At 39.2% G+C, this 16,329-nt stretch overlaps 1 protein-coding gene across 1 annotated transcript; it reads left to right on the plus strand.

Annotated features, from left to right (window-relative positions):
* Nucleotides 1–1,229: 1,229 nt before the first annotated feature.
* On the plus strand, nt 1,230–15,257 carry LOC144661118 (sperm-associated microtubule inner protein 4-like). The gene is made up of 6 exons (XM_078521827.1): nt 1,230–1,548; nt 2,888–3,067; nt 11,674–11,745; nt 12,981–13,010; nt 14,140–14,383; nt 14,869–15,257. The coding sequence occupies exons 1-6, from the start codon at nt 1,403–1,405 to the stop codon at nt 14,995–14,997; spliced, it is 801 nt and encodes a 266-aa protein (XP_078377953.1). The 5' UTR covers nt 1,230–1,402; the 3' UTR covers nt 14,998–15,257.
* The last annotated feature ends 1,072 nt before the right edge of the window (nt 15,258–16,329 follow it).

Consider the following 16,329-nt stretch of genomic DNA (forward strand, 5'->3'; position numbering starts at 1 on the left):
CTTCTTCAGACTAAACGAATCAAAACCCCTTTTTACCCTTTTTACCTTTAAAACCTTATGTATGGTAGTACCATGGGTATTTTGGTCTCTCGCGTTTGTCGTCATAGACTTTGAAGAGAGAAGTTACCACCTCTGCTTGTCAGTGACCGAAAACTGAAAGTCGACGAATAAAGTAAACCTATCGTTGGCCATCCTTGATTAAAATTACCCAAAAATTTATTTGTTTTTTTTTTTTTGGTATCGTGGGATTTTGTGAACCAAACACAGACTTAACTTTCCATTTTCAATAGGAACGTTTTAGCATTGAAGCTTTGTTGCATTTACAGCGATCCATTTTTTCAGTCACAAATGTAAAACATGCCAAAAAGTTTGATGTATGTTTCGATCTGGATTTCTCGCTGAAAAGTTTTTGGTAATTTCATTCTGGCGAAGCTGCAACATATTTTTAAAGCCATTTTCAAAGAAACTTCATCGAAAACACCTAAAATTGTCTTTCTTAGTTTCCCGGGGGGGGTACTTGACCTAAGTTTAGGTATAGGGGTGCCGCTGGAGGTTTGAAACCCTGACCCTGTTTAGGACAATAAAAACTTAAAATACCTACCCTGTGTAGGACAACACCCGCTATTTTAAGACCCTATTTAGGACAAAGGACAGCATCAACAATCATTTACGCTTGATTGTGATTGCGTCCCGTACGCGATGTTTGACGCATTGAAATGCGAAAACACCGATCCCACCAAATAAAATAATGCTTTTTATTGAAGCGAAAGCGAAAACAATGTAAATACATGGACGACAGTCTTGCATCCATACCCTGTCTAGGACAGCTTCAGACCCTGTTTAGGACAGAGGAGCTTGAAATTATATACCCTGTTCAGGACCGGAGGAGTCAAAAACCATACCCTATCCAGCGGCACGTCCCCGTATAGGCCATATAGGGGAGTGCCCCCCCCCCCCGGGCTTAGTTTCAGTGTTTTAACAACTGAATTGTTATTAAAATGCACGCAGCTTTTAGTGACTTCAGCTATTGAAAACCACCGGAACTGTTTACTGTTTGATAAAGGAATGCTCTTCTGGGGATACATAAAGAACCCGCACCTTTGTTTAGTACCTTCGTCATTGGTGCATGAAATAAGAGTGTAAATAGTTGACATTGTTTCTTTTCTTTCTCTTCCTGCAGAGGTCAAAAGCCGGCACTATTAGTGACGTCACGCGTCTCGTCTCACTGCACAAGAGGTAACCTTGGCGAATTTTGTTTAGCGTTCGGACAAAATCCGGGCATAGAACCAACGCATTTTCACACGGTTTGAGACGAAATTATTGTCATCCCTGGCTTCAATCCACGATTTAATACCTCGCTTAGTGCCATGAGAGCAAGACTTCTGTAATCAGAGGCTGAAAAATGGCAGTCGCCACGAGTCATCTGTCGAAATTACAGCATGAACTCTACCGTGAAAAGCATGGCTTTGACAAGCTCTCGAGAAATTTTCAATCCTCTCTGGTCCACGATCCAACGCACATTCGCCGTATAACAACGTTTCCTGACCGGTAAGTCCAAGTAGAATTTGTAAACTTTGCTAAAAATTGTTTTTCTAGCTGTAGGAGTTCTGTAAATTTAATAAAACTTTCAACCAGACGCCGCAAAGTTTAGTTACATATTGCGAATTGAATAAACAAACATACGTCTAAAATTTAAAGTGTATATGGTAATTTACTTGTTCATAGTCAAAAGCAGCAAATTCAAGCTAGGCCTAAGGGTTACGCCAGGTGTTAATATACATCGCCCAATAAGAAACACAGAATGAGTTCTTCGAAAAATATCACGCAACTTGATAACGTCACGTCACGATTGTATTTTTGTAACGCTCACGGCAAAACGGGGAGCGCGCGACAGATGACACTATAAATCTCACGGCACATAAAAAACAGATATTAGCCTGAAAATTCGTCACAACAAAAACAATTTTGTCCACTAGTGCGACCCGACGCTTACAAAGTAAAATTGTTTTTGCGTGTCTCACGACTCAATGAAAGACATAGGCACGCAATTTGTGCAGAGTGTCAGCAATTTTATGAAAAAAAGTTCCCTCTCTTAATTTGAACAAAGAAACGGAGAAAACAAATTGATAACTTGACATAGATAGAGAAAACTGAAGAAGCATCAAAATAAAGATTAAAATGGACACACAACTGAGAAATGTAGACAGAAGTGCATAATTATTTGATCCAATTTCTCCTCCGGGGGGTAGGAGGGGGAGGGAGGTGGGAACGTCAAGTTAAGTAAAATGTGATTTTTCATAATGCTTTTTCACCGCTGTTTGCTTTATATTTTAAATCAAGTTACAACCGCCTAAAACCAAGAGTCAATACATACGTGTGTAGTCTGATCCGGGGGAGGGGGAAGGGAGTGTACTGTCTGAAAAATTGGGTAGGGGTGTGTAGTGTACTTCCTGAAACCCATAGCCTATTTCAGACCAAAATAAAGGATTTTACCCTAAAATTGGTACGGTACCCTATTTCAGACCTGAGCCTACCCAGGAACTGCTTTGGTTTACGTTGTTTTCTTTAAATCGCACTTCTCTAGGGATGAATAATAACAATGATAAAATAGTTGCTTCCAAAAATTATACCTACATGGGTAAATTGAAGCATTTTGCAAGTATTTACACAAACAGAAACCATTCCTGGGAAACTGGGATTAACATGTGTACAAATTTTAGAGCTCTTAAATAGGGTAACACCCCAGCATTAAATTAAGTAAGTGCTGTAATTAATGAATATGGTTATTTATATGATAAACAACAAAGAAACCAATTGCAATGACACAATCAGCAAACAACCAGAGTTTAGAATAAACATTTTACTGACCTTCTTACATGCTTTCCAGGTATTCACGCCACCTTGAACAAGCTGACGTTCATGTCAAATGCCCCTGGGGCCGTGCCCGTAGCTATGCTGGTGAGGCCCCCGTGTGCCTTCCTGAAAGCCATCGACCAAAATGGGAGCCACCAGTCTTACTACAGAAGGGCCATAAACACTTTGGTAGTGGGATTGCTCCTCATCCAAGGTGAGTTAAATATCCAGCTGATCAATATCTCATTTCTCCTTAATGATGACAATACACTGCCTAGCATACTGGTGGAGAGAATAAAGAAAATCATCAACCAGGGAATATTGGGGTCTTGACAAAGTGCGCGCCAGCACGTCAGTTCTATGTATTTAGCCTAAATAACACGCTGGTTAGCCTACAGTTAGCTTAGGTAGCTTGCAGTTAGCCTTTGTATTAGGATTAGGGATTTCTGGCTTGCATGGCTCGTGAGTCATGCAATTCGTGTGAGTCATGCAAGCCATCCCTGTTAGTATAACAGATTGGTTAGCTAATATAGCCTAAATTGTACTTTGATTAGCCTACAGTTAATTTAGGTAGCTTGCGGTTAGGCTTTTATTGGGATTTCTGGTTTGCATGGCTCGTATGCCTTGCTATATTACTATGCTGGCTTGCATATTGTACACACTCGAATACTATGCAACCCTGTTAACATGACCCCTGTTGGGTCATAAAATCTGGTTACCGTAAATGATCTAATAAATGCCTAGGGCTTCTATTAAATTTTTGGGGTCCTAGGGGAGGCGTTAAGTCGATATAAGGCGTTTATTAGAGAGAGGAGTTTATTTCTATTTAACAGTAGCAACGACGTCAACACAACTAATAATAGGATGGGTAGTTTTCTACTGGAGTAAGATACATAACAGAGTTTGTGAGTAGGAGACTAATCTAATCTGCGCTAATGCAAAGCCTTAAGATGCCGTTCATAGTTCGATATTGACGTTTCTATCGTCATCGGGGTTAACCATGTTGTGTTGTTGGCCTCTACGATGTCCAAGTCAAGCAAAAAACTAACTAAATTGCGTGAAATTACTCCTGGAATGAAATGAAATTACTCCTGAAATGATTCCTGGAGGGGGGCGTCTATTAGACATGAGGCATTTATTAGAGAGGGGCGTCTAATACAAACCTAACACCTCAGAGGGGGCGTTTATTAGATAAGAGGCGTTTATTTGAGAGAGGGCGTTTATTAGATCATTTACGGTACTATCATTAATGTGTGGGAGACGCAGCTAGGGCTGTTCACATTTTGCTCCAAATTTCAAAAAAAAAATTGCTCAAAATTTCTCTCAAAGATGTTGCTTGAAAGTTGTTCAAAAAATTTCAAGTTGCTTTTTATTAAAAAAAATTCTCCAAATATATGCTAATTTCCCTTTGAAGGTAAGATTTTAATCATTTTCATACAATTTAACTGCAATAGAAGTATGCAAATAACATTTTAAGGCCAAAATTTGATGCACAATTTCTTTCACTGAGAAAAATATTAATGACGTCATGTTCCCTGATATGTTTGTAATGTTTTAATGCTGAATAAGCCGAAACTTGAAACATTTTTCGTATCTTCCACGCAAATCTTCAGCAAACTTTGTTAGTCTTCAGAAAAAGATTGAAAAATGTTCGGAAAGGTTCACGTGACCTTCAAACAACACTCAGACAATGTTAAGAAATCTTCAGTCTAAAAAATTGCCCAAAATACAAAAAGTTGCTTGGAAGGGAAAAGTTGCCAGCAACTTGTGGACAGTTTACTGCTCAGTGGATTAACTTGCACAATCAAGCCCTGGCCAGGGTCACTGTGTTGTGCTTTTGGGCAAGACTGGTTGGCATAGCAGGCATATGGTTTATTTGGTGGGTGAGTGCTGAATACATGTTCTGATGAAGTGTAGTAGTTACCACATTGGGTTGGCAATATCGAGGAAGGTGGGAGCTTAATGTTAAAAACATGGAGTAGGGAGGTGGTAGTGGAAATGACAAACTGGTGAGGTGAAGTTGAAAATTGAAAAAAAAGTTAAAAATGAAAAAATAAGTCACTCATTCCAAGATGGCAGCCACAGGGCGTAGTTTCCCAGTCTCCCGAGGCAGAGGCTTATGATCAAAGTGTTTGATGATTAAGATATAGAATAAATTAAATAATCACATATTTACATGTATCACTCTGGGGAAAGAGAGCATGATACAATATAATTTACTTGTCGGGTCATATGTTCAAAAGCCAGATTCTGGGTTTTTCCTGATTGGTTGCGAAAAACATACTTATGAATCGGTGTGGACTGATTGGCTGTTACATAGTATTTTCAATAAGACTTCCAGTCAGAAGCATGTTTATAGCGAGGACAAGTGTTTTTCTGTTATCTGAAGCACTGACGAATTTCAAGTGTAATTCTCTGACGGCAGAACAGATACATGTAGAGTCTTTATAATGTGTAATTTGTTTAGGGAAGATGTTTTGGCAGTTCTTCCAATGAGTTTCGGGGAAAATTTAATAAACCGAACAATTCCAGAAGTGTTGGAATGTTTTAAAAAAAGGGAAATTATGCTATCTGCTGTGAAACAGCTCTTTATTTCAGCACTGTAAAATTTTAATACAGGATTTCATGGTCTTCTCTCATTGACCATACACTGTAGCTCTCCAACAATGAAATGCAAGAATTCTCTCAGTTATATGTATTAAAAAATTCAATCATTATGAAGGCTCAAGAGGTCCCAAAGTTAGGGTGGTCAGAGACTGGGAACCCTAGAATCCCGGGGTATGCAATCGAACAAAATCGAACCAAAAATCAATCGAACCCAATCGAACGCCAATCGTTCGATTGGGTTCGGTAATCGAACAAAATCGAACATCTATTTTGCTGTGAGTACGATTTTCGAACCAATCGAACATAATCGAACACAATCGAACTCAATTTGGTTCAAATTTTGTTCAGAATCTTTTTCTTGATAAGTAAATCAACTTTTATTGAATGGAATAAATACTAGTTATGCAACACTTTCGAGTGGTATACTATGGAATATCCCACGAGTCACTTGTATTTTCTCGGTATACACACGAGCCTTTAGGCGAGTGTGTATACCAAGAAAATACAAGTGACAAGTGGGATATTCCATAGTATACCACAAGAAAGTGTTGTGTAACTATTTTATACCATGCCATAGAAAATACGCTTACTAAATTTCGTCGAGAATGCAATCGCAGCGCACGATGGGAAGGTTGGGTTGAATACCGTGGAATATACAACGGCTTACCTGTATTCTGATTGGTTGTATTTTCTATGGCATGGTATAAATAAAAATACGTCCAAATATCGAACTGAATGTCAATGTTAAGTAAAATATATTTGGTAGAAGAGAACAAAATATTTCTATATTAGAAGGAAGGCTATGGTTTCTGCCCTGCTTTTCACCGTTACACTCAAACAGAAGTTGCACAGGGCTCGAAATTAACTTGTTTGCTTAGGAGCCAGCTGGCGACTAACAGGAAAAATTTGGTCGCCAGATTAAAAAGTTTGGTCGCCAACTTAATTTTTTTTAATGTAAAGTGAAATGGCAACTTGGATAAGTGAAAGTAAATGAAGAAGCGTTCTCAAGTTGAATACTCGGAAAAAAGATTTTCCGAGTTCCCCCAACGGGAGTCGAACCCATGACCTTCCAGAATACCGGTTGGACGCTCTAACCACTGAGCTATGGGAGACTCGTGGTGAGCGAGGTCATATACTAGGTTCTTATGTGTGACACATGTCCTGCCATATCTGCAAGGCTCAATATGTCGAAATGATAAATGTGGATAAATGTAAAGTGAAATGGCAACTTGGATAAGTGAAAGTAAATGAAGAAGCGTTCTCAAGTTGAATACTCGGAAAAAAGATTTTCCGAGTTCCCCCAACGGGAGTCGAACCCATGACCTTCCAGAATACCGGTTGGACGCTCTAACCACTGAGCTTACAACTTTCACGAAAACATGATTTTAAATGTTACTTTACGCACAAAAAAGCTACGGTTGCTTTCGGCTTTTATGTTTTTGGTTTCGTGAAGGTGTTTTGTGCGGTTACCGGTTATCAGCTCAACAAATTTGCATCAAAGTGCTAAATGGGGAAGAAACAGTAGGCCATTGGCGCCTGGTAAACACAAGTATCGAAGTACATTTTGAGTTATTAATTAAGCTTAACAGACCGTGAAATCGAATCTTGAGTTTTATTTTAGTGAAAAAGGAAAGGTGAGTTGTTTTTTCTAGCTACCAGTTCCAAATGATTTCTCCATATTAAGACTTAAATGCAAAAATTTCTTCTAGCGAAAAGTGAACGGACAAAGCGTGAGTCGCCAGCTGGCGACCAGTTCTGAAAATCTAGTCGCCAGCACTCAATTTTTGGTCGCATTGGCGACCAGTGAGTCGCAATTTCGAGCCCTGTTGCACCATTTCATTCACTGCAACAATATGTGAAGAACACACATTTGGCAAAATTTCTCCCAACCACGTGGCAGACTGGTGTGCCCGTGGCTATTGTGCAGACAATCGTCCTATCCCGGGGTATGGCGAATCGCCAAAAAAGGATTAGGGGAACGGTGCACTGTACCATATGTACGCAGTATAAACAAACAGGAGTTCGGTTATCGAACGTTCGATTGTTGGTTGTTCGGTAATCGAACGTTCTATTGAGTTCGATTGTTCACTGTTCGGTAATCGAATGTTCGATTGAGTTCGATTGACCAAATTTTATTGTGAGTTTGATTATGTTCGATTACCGAACCCAATCGAACGATTGATGTTCGATTGAGTTCGATTACCGAACGTTCGATTGGATACCCCGGGTAGAATTCACTCCATGGAACCTGAGGCCCGATCGACATGCTGCTTGGAGCCAAAATATTATTATGCTGCATGCTGCACGAGGGGGGCATTGGGGTCTGTAAGAAACCGAAAAACCGCACAAAAAATCATGCAAAACCGAAAAACCGAAGTGAATTTCGATCAAAACCGAACATAACATTCCAAATTCCGAAACTCTAACCTAAATTTGAACCTCGAGATTTTGAAAGAAGGAAGAATGGAATTTTTTAAAGAGTCTTGACATTTTTGTTCATAAACAACAACAACAACAACTTTATTTGCACCCTTTACATTCAATTAAATCAACAATACAATAAATAAAATAAATAAAGTAAAGTGCATGGCTGCCCAGAATAACCACGATTGGCTAACAAGATTGGGCAGCCATACTTAGTTTTTATTACAATAATTTATAAAAAGGTCAGGTATACTTAATATTTACATAGCAAACTATACAACACACAAACACACAAAAACAAAACTAAGTAAGCTTAATAAACATGCTAAATTACGCTGCTCTAACTTGCACTTTAAACGTAAAAGCAGGTTTTCTTTCTACCAGCATGATCTCAGAGAAACTGTAAACCAAATTGGAAAAATCAGAAACCAGAGCAAATACAAAATCCGAAAAGCCGCTGGTATTTTTGCCGGAAACCGAAAACCATATGCAAATAGAAGGAACACCCGAAAACCGAAGAAGACACAAAAACCGAAAAACCGCGGTTTTTTGTTGCGAAAACCGAAAAACCGATCTAAAAAATGGCCAAAACCGAGAAACCGAAAACCCCAAAGTCCCCCTCCTGCACTACTGCAGTGCCTGAAGCCCTGGTTTTGGGGAGTGCCCTGGAGCCCTAAATCTTTCTCACCTTTGGGACCCTGGTTCTTGGCCGATTTTATTTGCTTGATATTTGACCCTCATGGCCTCATGACCACTCATCGATTTTTATACCCCGGGAGGTAAGCTTATATTCACCGACAAAAAAAGGAGAGAACCCAGAACAGTAGAACCGGTTTCCTTGATCACCGGGACTCGTGAAAAGGAAAATTTTGGGCTCATTCTTGGTGTAAGAACCTGTGAGAATGTAAACAAAGAACGACTAAAACAATATAGAACAACAAAATTTCACAGGCTCCGTAAAAACTAAAATCTTAAAGTAAGACGTTTTTTCATCTTAAGATTGGTGCTTAGGTAAGACGGAAACTTTTTCTTAATCTAAGAAGTATCATCTTAACTTAAGATTTGAAATACTCTCAAAATAAGATTGTGTTGACATTCAATTAAGATGCGCAACATCTTATATACGTGGTGCCCAGGCAAGCTGCTTTTTCGTCTTATTTTAAGATTCAAATATATCTTAATAACTCGTAAGATGTTTCTTGTCTTAATTTAAGATTTAAGGTCCAGGGGTGATTTCAAAAATAACGGTCACTTGTGTGTACTAAAAATGGCATATGGAAAATTTGCGTTCATAATTGGCTTGTTCTACATAAATAAATGAAAACACTACAAACATCAAGAGAATGACTTTATTATGCTTATAAATCCAGACAAAAATATACACAAAGAAAAAGATAAAACGAACATACAGGCCTTATAGCTGTTTTAAATCGACGGTAAAACAGAAATCGGGTGTTAAGAGTGTTGAAAGCACAGGGGACCAAAGCGTACTGTAAGAGTTTATATGGATTTAAAATTGAGCGTACTATGAGCGTTTGTATGGATTTGAAATTGAGTTGAAAAATATCTCATTTTCCTTTGAAAAGATACAATAAAGCTTGAAACCTTACTTGGTGTCCTTATTTTGTTTTTCTAGTGCTTCACAAAGCCATACGCGCGATTTTCGTTTCAACGCGGTGTGGAAGACCGTTGAAACGAGTATCGCGCGTATGGCTTTCAGAAGAACTAGAAAGACAAAATAAGGACACCAAGTAAGGTTTCAAGCTTTATTGTAGCTTTTCAAAGGAAAGGATATATTTTAAACTTATTTTCAAATCCATACAAACGCTCATACCACGCTCAATTTTAAATCGATACAAACTCTTACAGTACCCGTTACCTGTGTTGAAACTGTGTTCACATCTGCTTCAGTTTACCTTCAAACATTTAGACCAAATTTTAAATCGTCTTCCAGCTCCGAGAGTTCCCTCAGCTTTGAAGATTATATCTTTGCCAAGTGGACACAGAATACTGTTTTCTCCAACAGTTTTTAGCGCCCTTGTTAATGTTATTCACAGCAAATAGCACCTGAAACTCACGAACTGAAACGAAGGACGAAACGAAGAAAAGCTGACGCCATTTCGGATCGAAATTAGCCAATCAAAACATTGCTCAATTACAACTGACGCCATTTTGGATCGAAAGTAACCAATCAAAAATTGTACTGTTTCCCGAGAGGTCCTCCTTACGTAAAAGAGCAATGGTGGTCAGTAAAACGTTCTCCTGCATGCATGCGACGGAAAATCCCGCTTAATTATTTTGATAAGAAACACCAACTTTCCGGAAATTAGATAATTTCGAAAAATGCTGAAGTTGTCCTCCTAAAAAAGTTGAAACGGAAAGTCGCAAATGTTCATACCTTTTCTTTTGGAACTTTCGGCTTTGTCGGTATGATATCACTTGAATTCTGGTTCTTGGCCGTGATAAATTTATGGCACCAAAATTTTACATTTCGACCCTACATGCCATAAAATCCTTTGCACACATGACTGCATTGTACAGACGGTTATATCCTCCACATTGACTTCAAAATATTGCAGATGCCCACTTTCTTAATTTAAGACGTAACGTGACTTAGTTAAGATGACACCATCTTTAATACCGATCTTGAAATCATCTTAAAATTTATTTAAGACGAACGACCTTCTTAATTTAAGATGTTCTTTCTCTTGAAATGAGAAAGTTAAGAGTCTGCAATCTTAAAGTAAGAAGTAGCAATCTTAGATGAGAGGGCACAATCTTATTATAAAACGGACCAGTCTTATTTTAAGATGCATTCAAAAACTTATATTAAGATGGATTTGAATCTTACAAATGCAAAAGACTTTACTTGTCTTAAGTTAAGATGTATTATCTTAAACTGAGATCACTTCAGCCTTCTTTGTAGATGGTGGTTATCTTATGTAAGATGCTAATCATCTTAGTTTAAGATTTTAGTTTTTACGGAGGGTTCTTTCACCGAGGTAGTTAGAGCAGAAGAAGCACTGAGCTTTTTAAAAAAGACCTTAAAAATGAAAAGAAAAATGCGACCTACCCATCATCTCTTTTTCACTCGTTTCGTTCAGGAAGTAAATAATAGCTGAGCACTCAGTGCTGTCGTGTCATCCCCTTCTTGCTAAAGGACATAAAAAACCCGCCATTTTTTTTTGTCCAGGCAAGGAGATTGAACTCCAGTCTCCACTCGGCTTTCAGGTAACGGGAGTCGCACAGGGACGCAAGGGTCGACGCGCGGGCCCGTACTGCCTGCCTGAGCCTTTGATTCCGTATATTCACGAATGATGTCGATAGCATTGCATTATAGATATTGATCTTTCTCCCAAAAATTACCATTTTGTCAACTATCCAGCTTGACCTTTCATGAGTTTTATACATCTCAGTGACATAGGGTCATCTGCCGACACAATATGTTACAATATGTGCGTGATTGTATAATCATTTACTAGGATTAGGATCAAATGTCACTTTTAGGGTGTAGAGTTTATGATTAGTGAATAAATGGAGCTTGAAACACAATACAAAAAGTGAACCAGAATACCTGTAGCCACATGAGAGGAAATTTAATTTTACAGATTGTTTGACCACTACAGCCCCCCACCCCTCCCCGCTCTCTCAAAAAAATAACTCCACCCCTTCCAAAACATAAATGCGCCCATCCCTCCCGTGGCATCGCGAAGTCCCGCTAGACACGCACTTCTAGAACAAAAAATTAAAAAATCTTTTATATAGCTTCCCTGGCTGTTTTTATTTTAGAGGTGTACCACTACAACAGTTCTACGACCTGACACAGCTCAAGCGAAGTAAAGTGAGATGGAACGACGAATTGTAAGTCTATTTTAGAATTGCACCTTGTGGGCTCCTGCTTGTGAAGATTGACTCAAAATACAAGCAGAAGTAGCCGAATCAATTGTATACCATTCTCACTCATTAAACATGCCGCTCATTGTCTGGCGTGGATAAGATACCGTAAAATTCCGGTTATAAGCCCCCCGCTTATAAGCCCCAACGGTTATAGGCCCATCTACCTGGAAACAAAAAAGTACTCCAGGTTATAAGCCCCCCCCCCAGATATAAGCTCCCCCCCCTGCTGAATGACAGTACTGAACAGGGCTAAATGTTGCTTTATTATGTGTTTTTAACCTAAAAACGTATTTCGATCAACACTCCCGTGGCTCGTTTCGAAATGATTTTTTTATTACGCTTATAAGCCCTCACGGATATAGGCCCCTCCGCTTATAAGCCCACCCAAAACCCCTTACGAAGTTGTATAAGCCCAGGGCTTATAACCGGAATTTTACGGTATTGGAAAGGATTGTGGCCGAGGCAATGAGCGACAGGGTGAGAGAGCACTATAGCTGTGTATTACGTCGCCGAAGGGGAGGTGGGAGGGTCGAAAATTCACCCGGACTTCCCGGCTTGCGTATCTCTTTTGAAAGGCCCCGAATTTAAGCAAAGGGATCTTTAAATACCGCAATTGAGCACGTGGCGATTAAACATCACATAATGCAACTATCTAAAAACAAACAGAGTTATGTAATCCACGCACTTCTGAATTCCACGTCATAATTATGAATGAGAATAGTTTCCAGATTTAAGTAGAATGCGGTGGTCTTTCTCTGACTAGACCCGGTGGTTTAGCGGAGCACGATTAGGCTTATCCAAGATAAGTGTAACTTTTGCTTTTAGTTTTTTAACTTTTCATTGAGGTCTTCTGTTTATATATCTTGCCCCTTAGTTTTGATTTGACTGATCTACAAAACGTGAGCAGCATAAAACGTTTTACGCAAAGGAAATTTTTCATAAATTATCAACTGGATCAACCGCTTCAGGAGGCAAAGTCTTGGTTGACCGTTTCTCTTCAAAAGTGGTCAGGTTCGAACCGATGTTTTGACGGATCCGTACCGAATTTTCTCTGTCAACTGAGTGCATGAGCGCCAACCCCCCAATTTCCCCATGAGTAGACTGTCGTCACATGATGCTTCCCCATGCGTTGCATTAAGACGTAAATAATGCCTGCAAACAACACTAATAAATTTCCTCAAATATTCTTTCCTTTGTAGATTGCCAAGGCCCACAACAGCAGCTGTACAGTGAGTGATCATTTTTTAACCACAATTCCAAAATAATACGGGCTCAATTGAGGAAAATTGGACCCCTCTCGTTTCAGAATAACTCGTATTGATTAACTAGAAGAGTCTACGAAAACTCGAGAGCGAGGGTCCCACCGGCTCGCCTGTGCACTACCCCTGGGATTTTAATTTGTTCGCAGTTGTCCTACAAATCATTTTTCAACTAATAAATAAGTACTAAATCATCATCAAGTAATTAGAAATTTATTCAACGACTCAACCCCTAACTCGGCGAGTTTTTATGGACGAATAAGAAAGACCGAACCATCCTGGACTGGACCAAAGGAACACTGAAATCTTTTTATAAAGCCAAAAAAACTTACTTAGATCACTGGAAAACCAAATGTAATGATCTGACTTTGTGGAACAGTACTAGACAAAGTAGGTTGTAATATTTTAACTTTCCAAACGTGAGTAACACAATCGGCTTCCTTTCCACGCTGAGGGGTTTGTTTGGAAATATGTTTAAAAAACCACAACTCCAATACCCCGTTTCTCTTTTCTACGTGTTCCGCAAGTTTCCTTGAGCCCCAGTCAATGGTTACTCATTTTTTGACATATGCAGTTTGTGTCGTTGTGTTGTTTGTGTTTTGTTCTCCACGTTTGTTACAGGTTTGACTGTTGAAAGCTTGTCAATTTAATGTCCGTTTGTATCTTGTATGGTAAGGTATTAAACTAAAACTGTGATCCTTATCCTTATTCTAATGGCAATGGTATCACAGCCGGGGAGATAGTCGCGCCAAACATTGCAGTGTAATGAACCAATCACAACTCAAAGAGAAGATGTGTAGCCAGGTTTCAAATGCGGGAAACGTAGTTGTGTTGTTAATTATATAAAGGTTGTATAAAATATAAATTCGGGACCCACAAGTTGTCCACTAAATGTATGTTTTCGTCACAACGCTGTTACTTTCTCTTAAAAAAGTCGAAAGCATCTCTTAAAAATTAGCTAATTTTGTTTCTTTGTTGTCTCCAAGGTAAGGAATCTGATGGAAATTCAATCTTTTCCAGGTTTACGTTCTCTAAAAGTTCTTGGCTCGTAACAGGTCGTGCATAGGATTTGCTAACATTCTTTCTCTTTTCCCCACAGAGAAGGTCAAATTAATCTTCCTTTCCCCAAGGAGTCCTCCCTGAGCTCACATATGTCCCGTCAGGCGATGTTTCCCAGTCCAGTTCCAGGAAATCACCACTCCCATACCAAGATAACACCACCCACCCCTCCCCCTATAATCGTGAACAAGGCCATGGGCAGCTTTGCACGCCGGGAAGTGGTAACACCCATGATCAACTCCAGGACTTCTCCACCAGCACAGCATCAAGCGCGACCTGTTCCGGTATGTAGTATAAACGTGTTAGCCATAAGTAAGACTAAAAACAACAAGGGACCGCAAACGATAATGCTGTAATTTGTAGGATCTGCTGAAAGATCTGATCAGCAAAAAAACGAAATAAAAAACAAGACTGCAAGGCCGATCATACTACGTGAAAAGTATACACCAACTGACACGACTAGTGTACGGGTTAGGCAATCTATTTGCGTTGGCTCTTTGAGCTGGCGTTATTTAGATTTGCTACACCGCGCTGATTAGTCCCAATAAGGACGAAACAGCTGTCCGCGGTTGCAATCCTGCTGTATCAGTTGTAGTCGTGTTGATGTCTCGCAGAGTCTACTTTTCACGTAGTATGATCAGCCTTGCAGTCTTGTTTGTCTAGCCATAAGGCCTGCCAAAAAGTGAATTATTTAATTGAGCTGTATCAAATGCCAAAGCACTGAAACAAACTGTATTTAAAATGTGTTTAACTTTTCTTTATTTCCAAGGCAACAAACAACTGGTTTTCCAAACACGACGTCATCAGCCAGTTCAACACACTACACCCCAGTAACACTCCGACAATTCGACTGAACATTCAGAAGCGGAGGCGTGCGGACTGGCAACTAGTTTACTAACACTGGCTGCACCAATAAGATTTGAGAGCGATAGTCGATGCACAAAAATGACAAAAGAAAAAATTACATGTATTTCTTTGGAGAGAGTTTTGAGCCGTTTTTAAACAGAAGATATTGTATGGCAGAAAGTGTTAACTATATTTAGTGTGCAATCGAGTGTTTGTAAAAGAAAGTGTTTTGTTTTTGCTAACTTGAATTTATTTTGATAAAATTGTAAGGCTTTTTAAAAAATGTTATTTATTAAAGAAAGGCAAATAGTATTGTCAAGTTTTCATTTTGTCTTGAAATCATTATCGGTATTGGTGGTCTTGGTGTGTTTGACTAAAATCTCGATGGCAAATCGATTCGACTGAGTAGCAAATTCTCGCTTCATAAATATTGGCCTGAAAATCTTTCTCAACACAAATACAGCACAAATTACATCGAGATATTTTAATAAGTACAGTGAAATTCCGATTTCTCGAGCCTCTAAAAGAAACGAAAGTTGATTCAAGAATTCGGGGGGGGGGGGGGGGAAATGCAGTGTTCGACTGAGTGGAGCAAATCCAGGCAAACGAGGGCTCGAAAAATTGGGACTCCACTGCAACTTTACTTTGGCAACATCAACAGCAATCATATTTGATTCCTGTTTAAAAAGACTAAAATGCTAGAACTAATACAACTGAAACCAGTCTCACTTCTCAAAGAAGGAATTAATACAAACAAAACTAAAAGCAAGTTTAGTATATATATTTCAGTTGTTTTCTCGGTGTGTGGACAATTTCAGAACGGTAGGGTATGTTTTTCTAGCGTATTCTCCATAAGAGCGATATGATCTTGAAACTACTTACATTTGATCACAAACAAAGCAACAAACTAACAAGAAGTAAGCAACATGATTGGTTTAGGGAACAGAAGCGAACGCGAGCGGCTTCAAAGCAAAGCGTACGGATTGCTTAAAGCTATTTTTTGACGTCACTTGCTTATCGAAGAAGGCTCTCTCTATTTAAGGTGCCTCGTAATAGGTTAGTCAGAATTAGACATGCCCATCTTTGGTGTTCTATTGCAGCTATACCAATAATGTTTAGGAAAATATTTTAAGACAAACTTGTACAAGTTTTACAAATGTAAAAATTGAGGTCAATTTGACGTCAAAATGCGTTGCCATGGGAACGTCATATGCTGAGTTCCTTATGGAGCTCACGATATCTGATGGCATCATATTGACCTCGTGCTAGATTATTCTGTCTAACTTGGGGGTGGGTTCCTTATGGAACTCACGTTATCTGAGGGCATCACATTCACCTCGTGGTAGATTATTCTGTCTAACCCGGGTGGTGAGTTCCTCATGGA

Source organism: Oculina patagonica, chromosome 7, assembly GCF_052425735.1.
Source record: "Oculina patagonica isolate OP01 chromosome 7, crgOcupat, whole genome shotgun sequence".
In the NCBI taxonomy this organism is placed as follows: domain Eukaryota; kingdom Metazoa; phylum Cnidaria; class Anthozoa; order Scleractinia; family Oculinidae; genus Oculina; species Oculina patagonica.

Bases quoted from the DNA above. Each gene is read 5' to 3' on its own strand.
- LOC144661118 (XM_078521827.1), top strand. From the start codon at position 1,403: ATGGCAGTCGCCACGAGTCATCTGTCGAAATTACAGCATGAACTCTAC. The intron at 11,746-12,980 runs GTAAGTCTATTT...TTTCCTTTGTAG, and splicing joins GTGAGATGGAACGACGAATT to ATTGCCAAGGCCCACAACAG. The intron at 14,384-14,868 runs GTATGTAGTATA...TTTATTTCCAAG, and splicing joins ATCAAGCGCGACCTGTTCCG to GCAACAAACAACTGGTTTTC.